Raw genomic sequence first — 13,355 nt, 5'->3', positions numbered from 1 at the left:
AAACAAATAAAAGGACATCTGGAAAATTACTACTAAAGCCTGGCATTGATTTCTTAAGATATTTAGCATAGAATCACTATCCGTACACAGTATACATAAGAGGAAATATGTAGACCACATCATTGACATGTGGTAAAAGAAGGTGCTAGCCAAGTTGTACTTTACTCACTCATTCATTACATCTATACATATTTTACTACTTGGTATCCCACTTTTGCAACTATGAGCCACAAGAAAAGTGAGATTAAATAAATCGTAATAAGGATAATAACGCTACCTATAACGATTAAATTCTATGGAACAAAAGGAATTAGGAAAATCGTCCTCAAACGCCAATCGAAATCTATCAAATAATTTATGCTATACATACTAGATAAAACTCGTTTCCTATGCTTTCTTTTATTTTAATACATTGTTTCTGTCGCAGATGTTCTATGCATTTTATAACCATTTAAGCTATGTAACTTCGGGAAAAAATTATTCAAGTGGAAACCATTCGCATAAGAAGAAGATAAGAACAATAATGGACCCTAATGCAGCTGCTGGCCACTGCACAAGATTAGACATAAGACTCTTGTGCGTGTGACAGCGGCTATGATGGGGCTTCCACGAAGCATCGATGGTATAACAAAATCAGTATTTTTTCGAAGTGTGACAAGTAAGATTTCTAAACAGAAATTGTACAAATCTTCTAGATCAAGACATGAATAAATTTTATAATTTCTCTTTAGCACAAAATATGGAATTTAGTATATGGCATAATCATTGGACAAAAATCTAATTATGTACTATATTAAATATTTAAAAACTAATACTTACCAACCAATCTATCTTTACAAGGTATAATAAAATTCAAAAATTATTAATAATAGGTACATTAACTTTAAATTTTGCAATAAATGTTATAGAAAATCTTATAATATAATATATCGAATAGCTTGAGAGTAATATTCATTTACAAATGTGTTTTCACAATGCATGATAAAATTCTAAAATTTCTCTCTTATTCTGAATTTTACAAGTTATTATAGAAGACCTTATAAAACTTTTAAAGCGTCTATTAATAATAACTATTGAACATTTAATGAATATCTTAATCATCGTCTTAAATGAAAATATAATATACATATAAATTATAAAAATGTTTTTTAAACTCTGATTTCTGTGACGATTTCTCAAATCATAGTTACCTCCAAAAAATGATGAGAAAACGTAAAACATTATTGTAACATAATTGTAATATAGTAATTTCTTTAATATGACAATAAAATGATAATTATATCTATATATTATGATCATTATGTGTAAATTCCCACTCTCCTGGAATACATTTCCTCCTATCCTTTAAATAAAATAAAACTGTCTAGAAATTAATATCAGATAAAACTTTGTTTGCAAAGGAACAACTGTTATTCATCAAATGCAATTAAATCTATTTATGGCCTGTCAATTAGATAATATTCTTTGACAAAGTACATTTGTACATTACATTATCATAGTCCTTTTGCTGTAAAAACATTAAAAAATCATATGATTGACAAAATTAATACCGCAATGTTAATATTAAATGCATTATTATATCGAAAACAATTAGATTAATTATAACCTGGATATATGTAAACTACGTCGCACATAACCTATTAGTTGAATCTTTTCATTTTCAATAATAAGCTGATATATCATTGAAGTGGATTATAATATAAATTATAAAATAAAAAAGATGTATAATTATGTACACTATTCATATAAACCCAGAATAGTATTACGAAATAACATTAAAATTATAATATCAATGTCACATTAACATAAACGAAATTCTCAAAGTAGAAAGTTCAAAATGATATTTAAGATAAATTTAACTATGAACAAAATTTGTAAAAAAGAAAATTTAAAAAATCTACCTTCAATATTTAAATTGAAATCAAATCATGAAGTTCATCACAATAGTTATACACTTGCATATCATGCATGTGCGTTCCGAAACCTAACCAAAGTAAATCATTGACACTCAGACTTTCTTCCTATTGGTCTATCCTATTGATATAGTGGAAACTCTCCGAACGCACGTAATTCAAACAACATTTAAATCCAAAAAGGCAAAGCTAAAAATATTCATTAATTTAAGAATGCAAATACTAATAGATTTAGAAATCCATCGTACGTGCCTCTTTACTGTAAATTATAAGTAATAATTAAACACATGGAATAATAATTCAATCAATTAAAAATATAAAAAGAAAGAAATAACAATTTGTAACAAACATGTTTATCACAACGCCGCGAAACGCCAAATCATTATATAACATTAAATTTTTTAATTTGTTATGTTTGTATTCAAGGTCAATTTTGAACATGAAATCAATAAAATGTGTGCAGCGCGCTTGCGTGTGTCACAACTACGCATCATTTGCTCGCAGACGGTACATCGTGAAGGTCCACGAAATTAGTATTATTATATGGTGCCTTTATATTTGCGCTCTACGTTAACGAAATTAACTACGATGAAGTCGAACATCATGGATCTGGTTAGACAGAATTTTCACAAAGACTGTGAGCAAGCGATTAATAACCAAATCAACTTAGAATTGTTCTCGAGTTACGTCTATCTGTCTATGGTTAGTCAACATATCAATTAAGTGACTATTCTTGACGTTAAATTTTCTTTAGCAATAAAATTTAAATAAAAAGAAACATTTTATTTCCTATACCATTGCTTTCGTCACGAATACTTTCTGCGTTTTTATTTCATGTTCTATTATCGTGATTATTTTTGTAGGCATATTACTTCGATAGATGCGACGTAGCTTTACCAGGTCATTATACGTATTTTAAAAAAGCTTCAGACGAAGAAAGAGAACACGCCATGAAATTTATGACTTATCAAAACAAGAGAGGTGGCAACATCACTCTGACACCTATTGAAAACCCGCCAAAAGATGACTGGATCAGCGCTCATGACGCTATGACGGAAGCATTAAAGCTAGAGAGACAAGTTAATGAGGTATGTATGTTTATTAAAATTTTATTTCAGATGTAACAATTATTGTTATTAGAATAGAAAAGTAATTTTATACAAAATTATATAAAAATAATATTCCTATATACATTTTGATTATGTCTTATTTCTTTAGAATGTGCTAAATACTTTCAATTATAATTGAATTCCATTGATATTTTTAATATATTAACTTATTCTGCTTTATAGGTTTTTAATATCCTTTCTTTCAAGTGGGGGTGTAACTCAGTGGTAGAGTGTCCGCTTCGCATGCGGAAAGTCCTGGGTTCAAATCCCAGCTCCTCCAATCTGATCTTTTTCTTTTTTTTTCTTTATAAATTTGCAACATGAACATTTTACAGCAGTAAAATGTAACGTTTTTTAGTGAAATATAAAATATATAAATGGTTTTATAAATATTTTATCATTTTCAGAGTCTTCTCCAAATACACGCGTTAGCGACTCGACACAACGATCCAAACTTGTTAGATTTCCTTGAAACCGAGTATCTGAAAGAACAAGTAGACTCTATCAATGAACTTGCCAACCACATAACGAAATTAGAAAGAGTTGGCGATGGTGTAGGAGTACATATCTTCGACCAAGAACTTAGGGAATAAAACGTCCTTTTAAAAATTTAACTCTATTATTGTAGTAAAAACGTCAACATACTATACATAGACAAAGAATGAGTAAAAAATTGTACATTACATAATACTAATATGAGAAATGAATACAATATTTTAATTTTTATTGCTAAAATAAATATATATGAACTTGTATAATTTTGAAAAGTGTTGCAAATTTCTGCATCAAATTACAGATACTTTTAAAAAGTATTAGTAAGAAATTCATTTCGAATTGAATCTACATCTTTTACCATGTTAAGAAGTGTGAAAAACGTTATATATATTGTACAACATAGTGCTAACTTTGAGCGTAATAAAGCTTGGTAATCCTGAATATATATAGTTTCTATTTTTGTTTCAAAAACATTTATGCGTGCTTTCGAAAATAAATTGCGAATCGATAATATGACATATGACACGTAACATACGTATAAAAATGAAAATTTCTTAAAGAATAATTTTTACAATTAACGAAGTTCTTTATATCAAATGTGTATGTAAATTGTTTGTAACTAAAGATAAATCATGTTAAAATTGCGTAGTGATAGAAAAATTCTTAGTGATGTTTTCAACTCATTTGTTCGACAATTATATACTAAAGAGTAAGTTTGTAACTTTTATTTATGAAAGAATCTAATATTGAATATAATTCGAAAATGTAAGTAATCTTTTTGAAGAACTAAACTCTATAAGGGAATATGTAAACCAAAACTATTTCTTGCCAAATTTTTGGCAACCTCCTGCAAGGATGAATTTTGCATTGATAAACCTACGAAATGGCCAAGTGGAAAACCGGCCAATTTTAAGTTTCATCAAGAAACTGAAACTATATTAAACGAACAAATAAATTCGGAACTGAAAGCTTTCTATCATTATTTGTCCATGGTAAGATAAGAAATAGAACTATATGTTTCTTAAAAAAATAAATAAATATATAGTTCTTTTAATAGCATTATCTTTAATATAAATCGGTTATTTTCTATAGGCTGCATACTTCGGGCGCGCAGATGTAGCATTGCCTGGCTGTGAATCATTTTTCATGCAAATGCACCATGAGGAACATGAGCATGCTATCAGATTTCTAAATTACGTCAAAATGCGCGGAGGCCTTGTAAATTTATGTCCAACACAACCTCCTTCCGACCAAGATTGGAAATGTCCATTGCACGCTTTTAAAGTAAATAATTAAAAGAAAGAATTAAGTATTCTTTTAATAATATGCAACTTTTAGAATATGGTTATTAAATTTGTTTAGACAGCATTGACTTTGGAATTAGAGATAGCTGAAAAACTAGTAGCAGTAAATGCTGTTGCGGAAAAACATGGCGATTTAAATGCTAGTGATTTTATTGTTACCGGCTTTATGGAAGATCAGATGAAGAGTGTGAATGAAATGGGAAGATTTGTAGCTGTCCTGTCTGGTATCGGTGATCAATCATTAGCACGCTTTATATTTGATAAAGATTTACTTGAACATTACGTTCAACCAAAATTTAATATTCTTCGTTCAAAACTGCGACCAAATAGTACTGACAAGTAATATTTCCGCTTTCTTGTGTCATATAGTATATGATATATCATGTTTATATGTAATTCGAAATAACAATATATGTACATGTCAATTACATTATAGTAAAAGTGAAAAGCCTGGCGATAAAAGTACTTGAAAAATAATAATAAAAATAATAATATTAAAAGTATTAATATTAATAAAATAAAAAGATCATTTTTCAAACAGTGTATAACAATTTAATAAAATATCACTTACAAACGAAGTAGAATTTTCCGCATGATAATAAATTAATAAAAAATGTGAATATGAGTTTGTTCAAAGATTAGTCGCTTCGTTTTCATGTAATGTAATCGTTTGTGTAATTTTAGAACGCACCGAATCAGTGAATAATGAAAACCAACTGTTTCGTATCATGCGTTGAAAACGACATAGCATGGCAGAGCTATTACATGCATTTAGTTGTGAAGATAAAGTAGCAATAAAAACGGACGTTTTAGTGACTAAGTAATTTCTCTTTGTCTAAATTAAATACGGTATTCGGACTTATTTAAATTTTTTATTCGTTATATTAAAGGATTTTAATCGCGGGATTATTTATAATAAAGTGTAGTGCGAGTGTTAGATTTAGATCGGTAAAAAAATCACAATTATTGTTAATACGTAATTAACTCTAATTTTCATGAAACAGTTTTGTATTATTACGAATGGACGTGATTAATTGTTCATGGTTCGACGGTAAGTTCAAGAATGGCTAGCGATTTGTCGAGTGAGTGTACGGAAACAGTTGGTGTGTTAGATGAGAAAGAAGAAGGTGAGATATCCTTGGAAGATGTAAGTTCTTCCGAGGAAGGACATTTAAATTACGGATATGGCACTAAAATTTCTCATTGTTCAAATTTTCTGTCGACTCAACAAAATGCAACGTGCTGTACTGCTCCTGCCAAGTTTTATCCTTCCAAGGGTTCTAATAGAAGAGGTAAATTAAATAATATAATGTTTTTTTTAATATTTTTAACTTCATATTGTTTATATTGTTATGAAAAATAAACCTTAAAGTAATATATTTTTTTATATTTTTTTGATTCATATATATTTGCAATATTTTGGGATATATTTAAGACATATTGTTATGAAAAATAAGCCTTGAAATAAAATTCAATTTTCTTTTATTAAATATGAATATTAAAAAAATATATTTTTAATATTTTGGGACATAATTCGTGTAAAACGTATTTCTATTTGATAACATATTGAACCTTTCTATACCCAATGTATTATTATTCTCGACATCATGTTCTAATCAAGTAGAAGTTGACCTTATTCTACAAGATGCAGTCCAGGGCAAAGAAAATCTTCATCAAATGAAAGAATCAGGATGCGTTGGAACAAAACATACAGCTTCTACACTTCAAGAAAAAAATGACGACCTTGTGCCTATTTCAAGTGACAGTGATATGGAAATTGTTGGTCTTGCAGATAATTCTAAACAAATTATGATACGTTCTGCTTCCAAAAGTAGAAAGAAAAAAAAGAAGAAAAAGAAAAGAAATCGTGTACTTTCATTGGATGATCTAGATTCTTCGGCTACTGCAGATATATCTAAGAAAGAATGCGCTAGTATAATAAAAGATGATGCGACAAAAAATACTTCTAGGTCACATCACAGAGAAATGAGTCCTATTCATAGAAGAAGTAGATCAAGAATAATTCCAAGATCACCACCCAAAAGACATAGATCTCTTATAAAAACAAGATCTCCTTTTAGAAGATCAAAATCGCCAATTACTCGTACTAGATCACCAATGGCAAGGAGGTCTCCAAGAAGACTTAAATCTCCTAGAAGATCACCATACAGATCCTCAACAAAGACAATGCCTCGGAAAATGTCACATATTGACTTAAAGACATCCTATAATTATAATGATTCTACACATAAATTACTAAAAAGAGTCAGAAAATTAGATTCAATGGGAACTCATTCATTAGAAGAAACTTTAAATAAAAATAAAGAGCATGCATCTTCATTAAAAGAGAAGTTAACAAATATGATGAAAAGTACTTCTAACAATAATACTGATTTGCCAAATTCTTCAAAAGGAAAATCTATAAAGGATACAAATAAAAAGGAATCTAATGATGCAGACGATGAAGAAGATTTAGCATTATTAAGGCAGAAAGCTCTTGAAACAAAACAAAATAAATCAAATAAACAAAATGAACAGCTAAAGACTGAAACTGTAAAACATATGAGTGCAAATGTGAATGATGATCAAGACGAAGAAGATTTGGAATTAAGAATGATTGCACTTCGTTCTGCTGTATTAAAAAAACATCAGAATAGAATTCAAAAGGGGATTCAATTGGGAAAGTCCAAGAAATCTAATAGCTTTCGTAGTGAAAGTCCATTTACTCAAAGCTTTTTAGATAGCATTCCTATACCTGGAGAGGAAAATTCTGCATCACCACCTCATACTCCATTCCCTGTAAATGAAAGTGATCATACAGAGGATATGGAATTAGATACATATGTTGAAAGAGAAAAAGAAAAATTACCATATTCTCCAACAGACAAAATTACTGCCAATATATCTATGGATACAGAATTGTTAGGTATTCAACCATCTGATGTATCGTTCATCTCTCTTAATGGAGCAAATAATAGCCCAAATTTTAATCCATCTATAACAAGTAATCAGGATGATCAAAAATCTTATCAGGAGAAAATTATTGAAAATCGAAGTTTTTTGCCAAATATTGCATATTATGCACAATCACAAAATCCATTATGTGCTACAAATACAAATATACAATATTCATCAACTGACTTAACAGAAACTTTTAATTCAGATTTTATGAAAGTACATAATTCTCATTTAAATGTACCTTCTTATGAAAATACATGTGCTACTGTTAAAAGTAATCATACTTCCGAAGTTTTAGATATTAATTCAATCCAAGAAATGCCTTATTCTCCAACTGACACTCCTGTATATGATCCTGATTTATCACATGCTCTTCCACAAGCTCTTGGCCCACTAACTATCTCAAATTCTTCCTTAGTTTCTTTAGAATCATGTACTTCTAATACATATGGGAATAATGAACAATATAATAATGTATCAACAAATCAACATACACAAAGTACAAAACAAATAGACAATGTAAATGAAGATGAACAATTAAATAAAGCAGAAACATTTTCACTGGATCCAATTCTTAGGTCTAATACAAGCTATCTTATGGAATCAATATCTCCTAGTAGTTCAATGATAACAATTGATGATCTTCCTGAAACCGAAGCAGATGTAAATCTATTAACTGATACTTTCAAAAATATAAAAACTTCAGAGTACATTCCAAATGTATCAAATAATGTTAAAGATAAAATATCAGAACCACTTTATATGAAGGGATTACCAGATGTTACCAAAGATACAAATAAAATACCAACATTAATTAATAGAACACTAGTTCCAGCACCAATTTTGAAAACAAACAAACAATTACAACTGCCATTACCAACTAGAAAGAATGCATTACAACAAGAACCTACATTCAAAAGTGCAGAAATGCAGCCAGTTGTTATTAATAAAGAAAGTAGTACAAAGATAAACGCTTCCTTTAAACCTATAAAATTAATGTCCTTTTCACAAAAGTCACATTCTATTTTAACTATACCAACTGCATTTCATGAAGATCTACCTAATGAAATATCTACAGATAAATCATCTCATATCTCACTAGTAGAAAGTAATCCCAGTGCAACTCTGGCACAAAATAATATAATTACAACTCCAAATAATACAGGTGATAAAATTCTAACACAAAAGAAAAAGAAACTGGTTAAAAAGGGATTAAAAAGAAAAAATGCTCCATCATTAATTGCAAAAAAACACAATACATTATGTACAAATGATGATAATGTAAATACTGTAGATAAGCAAATATGTAAATCAGATCAAGTTCTTTATGCAGATGATAAACAAAATCAAAAAGAAACGCAGACACAAATGGATCAGACAGATTGTGTCCATATGTGTACGTCAGAAATGTCCAAAAATATTGATGATAAACTAAATAAAATTTCTTTAGAAACTAATGAAGATAAAATACAAAGAAGTAATGATTCATCTAATGATACATCAGGACAAGGAAAGAGTACAGAAGACAGAAGACAAAGTCTTGATGAAGATGAAGATGCGTTAAGGGCAATTTTATTAGCTTCTTTGCCAAAACGAACAAAAATCACTAACAGTTGTTCCAATTCAGTTGCACTTACAACAACAAGTACTACATCTGCTGTACCAAATCAAGTATTTGTAAATCAAACTGTATCAAATACAGTATTATCTACAGTTAATAATTTACCAACCCCACATATAAATTTATGTGGTTCTGAAAACGATAAAAATCAATCAAATGCCGGAGAGAAAATATATAACGTTACACAGAAAAGTTTATCTCTTGAAAGTATTAAGGCTTCAAACACAATAATTGGAAGGAAAAGATCAATTCCTATAGCAAAAAGTCCACAGAAGAAATTTATAAAAAGAATTTCAATTCCTGCAAGTACAAAAGTTGTAAATAATGCGAAAAAATACCAAAATACAATGATTCAAAAGAGATTAAATTTACAAAGAGCTACAATTTATAACAAGCAAAAAATTGCAGAAAGTGAAGTTCTATCTAAAATGAAATCTAATGACAGTAAATGGTCTGCTAGTACAAAGGCATTGTCTGATACACAAAGGATTGTTATAAATTTAGAGTCTGATACAGAAAGTGATTCCGAATCTGAATGGCAAAAGAGTACAGCTGCTTCTTCAGCACATACTGTCACAATAGAAAAACATCAACCAGCAATAAATCCTACAGCAGAATTTGAAAAAAACTTAGATCAATTTTTACGTGCAGTACGGAAAAAACAAGAATCTATGGCAGCTGCAAGACCAACAATATCACAAACGTCTAAGAAAGATGCAGTATCAATAACAAAACCAGAAAAATCAAATTCATCGAATCTACAAACACCACTGGTAAGAATACTACAACAAAATATTCTATCATACATGAAATATTTAATTATTTGACTATTTTTACAGGCTGTTCGTCACTTACCTGCATCTCAGCAAGAGGAATATCGACGGTTAAAACAACAAATTTTAGAACGCGAGAAGCTGAAGCTACATAAAACAATAGAAAACAACAGTTTAATAAAAAATAAAAATATGGAAGTATCTTCAAAACCCATATCGTCCAATAGCTCAAGTAAAGAGTTATATGCGAAACTACATCATACAATACCCTCAAAAAGTCAAAGTATAAGTACACAACAATTAAATAAGGAAAATTGCTCTAAAAATTTAGCAGATTCAGTAAAAAATACCATTATATCAACGAGCAACATTCAGTCATGTATCAGCAAAACGTATGATGTTGATAAACAAGAACATGCAGATTCAACTCAAATAAAAGCACTAACAAAGTCAATAATAAATAATATATGTGTATCTGCTGAAAGTAGTCCAAATAATATTGGAAACAAAGCAGTTGGAAACATGCAACCGACGAATATATCGCGAAAGAGTCCAACGAAAACAAAAACTTCACCTAGCTTAAAAATTTTATCTACAGATGAAGTAAATCGAAAATATGTACAAGTAAAAAATGATACAAACGATCCAGTGGCAACAATAAATGATAAAGTGACCTTAAATAACGAAACAATAATCGATCGAAGTGAAAATATTTCTGGAAATAAAAATAGCAGTAATAAAAATATATATGATAATGATATAAACCAACTTTCATGTCCTACAAAGGAAGACGTCGTTTCTAATAATACTTCATTTGGTAATAACAATACAGTGGACTCAAATACATCGACTATTATTTTATCAAGAACACCTCAAAGTTGGAACGAAAGTCTTAATACATCCGAATCTACAATATATCTTCCACGATGTCAGGAAGATACATTATTGACTTCAAGTACAAAAGATAAACATGATATCCATTTTCTATCGCCCAAAAACAATATATCACCAAAAGATATAAGAAGCATAGAAGAAAATTGGGAAGAAATTAAAAAAGATGTTAAGACAGAGCTAAATACTCTTATTAATCTTTCACGCGCGGAACAAGAACAACGTTTAATAGATACAGAACAAGAATTAGTTATGAAACGGTAACCAACTTTCCAATGAAAATCCATTAATATCCATTAATTTTTAGTGTATTTCTATATAATAATTTATTCATTTCTTGATAAAATAGCTATACAATCTTAGATGATTTGGCGAAGATGTCGCAAAATCTTCGTCAGTGGCATATGGAAAGAGATCTACAGACGAATTTAGCGGCTGAAGTCAAAAAGCTCAGGGAACAGCTCAAAGTTGCTGAAGAAAGATTACAAGTGCAACGTAATCGTATTAATAATATAGGTCCAAAGGTAGTAGAAGCTCGCGGAAAAATCAATGCAGGTCGCCAAAAATGCTATAAACTCGCAATTATTTGTACAAACTTGGGAAATAGAATCGTAGGAAGAGATTATAAGTAATATATTAATAGAATCATTACTATTAATCTTCAAATCACTGTGAACACAAAATATAAATATTTTTAATTCTTTCATCGTATCTCCTAGGATACCTGAGGCTGGAGCACAACTTTTAGATAATAGATTGAAAGAAGTAGCTAATCACACACGGCAACTTTCTCGGAAAAAAGTACCATCTATTGACATTTCCGACATATACGAATTATCAAAACTAGAAGAAACAACTGTATCTAGTGCATGTACAGAAATTCGTCAAAGTGACATTCTGGAAGAATCCAATACAACAATTTTAAACGAAAATGAATCTCCAATAAAATCTAATGAAATTAGAAAAACTGTACACTTAGAAGTTACTACAATAAATGTAAGTGATACAGACAAGAAAAAAAATATAGTATTAAATAATTGTGCTCCAAGCGTTAATGAAGGAAGTACACCTACACAAAACAACCATGAACAAGAAGTATCTACTGAACAAACAAACTTAAGTGATAATCCTGTTCCTACTACTGGTGTGCTTAACTTACAAGATGCTCAAAAGCTGGATAATAAGGTAGTGGTACCAGAAAATAATGTAATAAGGTCTACAACTTTAAAAGCGGACAGTAAAAGGAGGAATGCTACGAGACTTGAAGGGGAACTTTCAACGAAAAAAACACTTTTACCTTATGAATCAATATTAACACACTTTAAGGTACCAAGGTGGGTTTTTGCTCTCTAAATATTTCAATAATATAGGATATTTATTTCTAAATAAAAAATATACAGTGTTCTTCTAATTTATCTTTTACAAAAATTTCGAGTATTTTTTTTGTTGTTTTTATCATTCTTAACCAGGAACACGAATCCCAATGGTGTCCTTTGTCCATACGAACTGATGGGAACATGCAGTGATGGAGATTGTCAATTTATTCATCAAACAGGGAGCCAAACCAAGTAGCATTTAGCTACCAAAATGGCATTGTTAAAATATACGTAAGGTGGTTTTAATCTTTAATCATAAGATTCAGAGGACATTAAAAAATAAAAATCAAGATTTTTATTGAAAGTGATCACACTTTCTTATAATCTATTAACTTCTAAATTCAAACATTTTTTATTATGAGTAAATGTTATCGCTTAACAATTACAGATACTACTATTTCTGAGGATGCAAAATCCCACATAGATGGAAGCTGTTAACAAGCAGAAGTAACACCCGAAGATGGTAAGTTATCTTCATCACGGCAAGAGTTTGTGCACAAATTAAAGTAGCAATTTTATTATATAAAGATCATAAATTTTAAAAAAAGCAAAATTTTTAATACTGTGCTATTTCAAGCTTCTATTCTAACGAAAATTTAAAGAAAATTTGCTGCAAGTGTTTATTTTTTACATATGTAAAAAGTGTCATATATGAACTGCAAGTAACTAGTGTGATTAATGTAAAAGAGAAAGAAGATATTGTTGACCGATTGTTGAAGGCAGCCGAATGACTGGCCAACGTCGGGCATTGCAACAAATATTCATTTCGTACTTCTATATAAGTTACCTCATAAAAGTCTTGTACCTGTATAATAAAAGATTAATATTTTTTTCTAATTGCGAGTTTATTTATTTTTAAACTTAAGTTTATATCCCTTAGCCATAGAAAACAATATACAATCTTCCTAAACTCTA

General features: G+C 29.5%; 3 protein-coding genes and 1 non-coding gene across 7 annotated transcripts; all 4 read left to right on the top strand.

Annotated features, from left to right (window-relative positions):
* Window positions 1-2,391: 2,391 nt before the first annotated feature.
* On the top strand, window positions 2,392-3,958 carry LOC122575653 (soma ferritin-like). Its single transcript, XM_043744951.1, has 3 exons — window positions 2,392-2,615; window positions 2,777-3,001; window positions 3,430-3,958. Exons 1-3 carry the CDS (start codon window positions 2,457-2,459, stop codon window positions 3,613-3,615), a joined length of 570 nt encoding a protein of 189 aa, XP_043600886.1. The 5' UTR covers window positions 2,392-2,456; the 3' UTR covers window positions 3,616-3,958.
* Trnaa-cgc lies at window positions 3,231-3,302 on the top strand. Its single transcript has one exon. It is a non-coding gene; the product is annotated as a tRNA-Ala (tRNA).
* Window positions 3,959-4,084: 126 nt separating the features above from the next.
* LOC122575649 (soma ferritin-like) lies at window positions 4,085-5,324 on the top strand. The gene is made up of 4 exons (XM_043744938.1): window positions 4,085-4,226; window positions 4,302-4,509; window positions 4,610-4,801; window positions 4,880-5,324. The coding sequence occupies exons 1-4, from the start codon at window positions 4,150-4,152 to the stop codon at window positions 5,162-5,164; spliced, it is 762 nt and encodes a 253-aa protein (XP_043600873.1). The 5' UTR covers window positions 4,085-4,149; the 3' UTR covers window positions 5,165-5,324.
* A 229-nt stretch (window positions 5,325-5,553) lies between these two features.
* On the top strand, window positions 5,554-13,277 carry LOC122576171. 4 transcript variants are annotated; one of them, XM_043746087.1, is made up of 7 exons: window positions 5,554-6,113; window positions 6,467-10,173; window positions 10,240-11,324; window positions 11,414-11,692; window positions 11,784-12,398; window positions 12,534-12,671; window positions 12,829-13,277. In XM_043746087.1, the coding sequence occupies exons 1-6, from the start codon at window positions 5,885-5,887 to the stop codon at window positions 12,634-12,636; spliced, it is 6,018 nt and encodes a 2,005-aa protein (XP_043602022.1). In that variant the 5' UTR covers window positions 5,554-5,884; the 3' UTR covers window positions 12,637-12,671; window positions 12,829-13,277. The 4 variants fall into 4 exon arrangements, with proteins under 4 accessions (XP_043602022.1, XP_043602016.1, XP_043602006.1 ...); XM_043746081.1 differs by having other exon boundaries at window positions 6,446-10,173; XM_043746071.1 differs by having other exon boundaries at window positions 6,443-10,173.
* The last annotated feature ends 78 nt before the right edge of the window (window positions 13,278-13,355 follow it).

The sequence above is a fragment of the Bombus pyrosoma genome, linkage group LG2 (assembly GCF_014825855.1).
Source record: "Bombus pyrosoma isolate SC7728 linkage group LG2, ASM1482585v1, whole genome shotgun sequence".
Taxonomy (NCBI): Eukaryota; Metazoa; Arthropoda; class Insecta; order Hymenoptera; family Apidae; genus Bombus; species Bombus pyrosoma.
Note: the sequence above shows the minus strand (reverse complement) of the source record. Positions and strands in the feature narration are given on the sequence as shown.

Coding starts and splice junctions, on each gene's coding strand:
- LOC122575653 (XM_043744951.1), top strand. CDS start 2,457: ATGGTGCCTTTATATTTGCGCTCTACGTTAACGAAATTAACTACGATG. Junction 2,616..2,776: donor GTTACGTCTATCTGTCTATG/GTTAGTCAACAT, acceptor TTATTTTTGTAG/GCATATTACTTCGATAGATG. Junction 3,002..3,429: donor TAGAGAGACAAGTTAATGAG/GTATGTATGTTT, acceptor TATCATTTTCAG/AGTCTTCTCCAAATACACGC.
- LOC122576171 (XM_043746071.1), top strand. CDS start 5,885: ATGGCTAGCGATTTGTCGAGTGAGTGTACGGAAACAGTTGGTGTGTTA. Junction 10,174..10,239: donor CGAATCTACAAACACCACTG/GTAAGAATACTA, acceptor CTATTTTTACAG/GCTGTTCGTCACTTACCTGC. Junction 11,693..11,783: donor ATCGTAGGAAGAGATTATAA/GTAATATATTAA, acceptor CGTATCTCCTAG/GATACCTGAGGCTGGAGCAC.
- LOC122575649 (XM_043744938.1), top strand. CDS start 4,150: ATGTTAAAATTGCGTAGTGATAGAAAAATTCTTAGTGATGTTTTCAAC. Junction 4,227..4,301: donor CGACAATTATATACTAAAGA/GTAAGTTTGTAA, acceptor ATCTTTTTGAAG/AACTAAACTCTATAAGGGAA. Junction 4,802..4,879: donor GTCCATTGCACGCTTTTAAA/GTAAATAATTAA, acceptor AAATTTGTTTAG/ACAGCATTGACTTTGGAATT.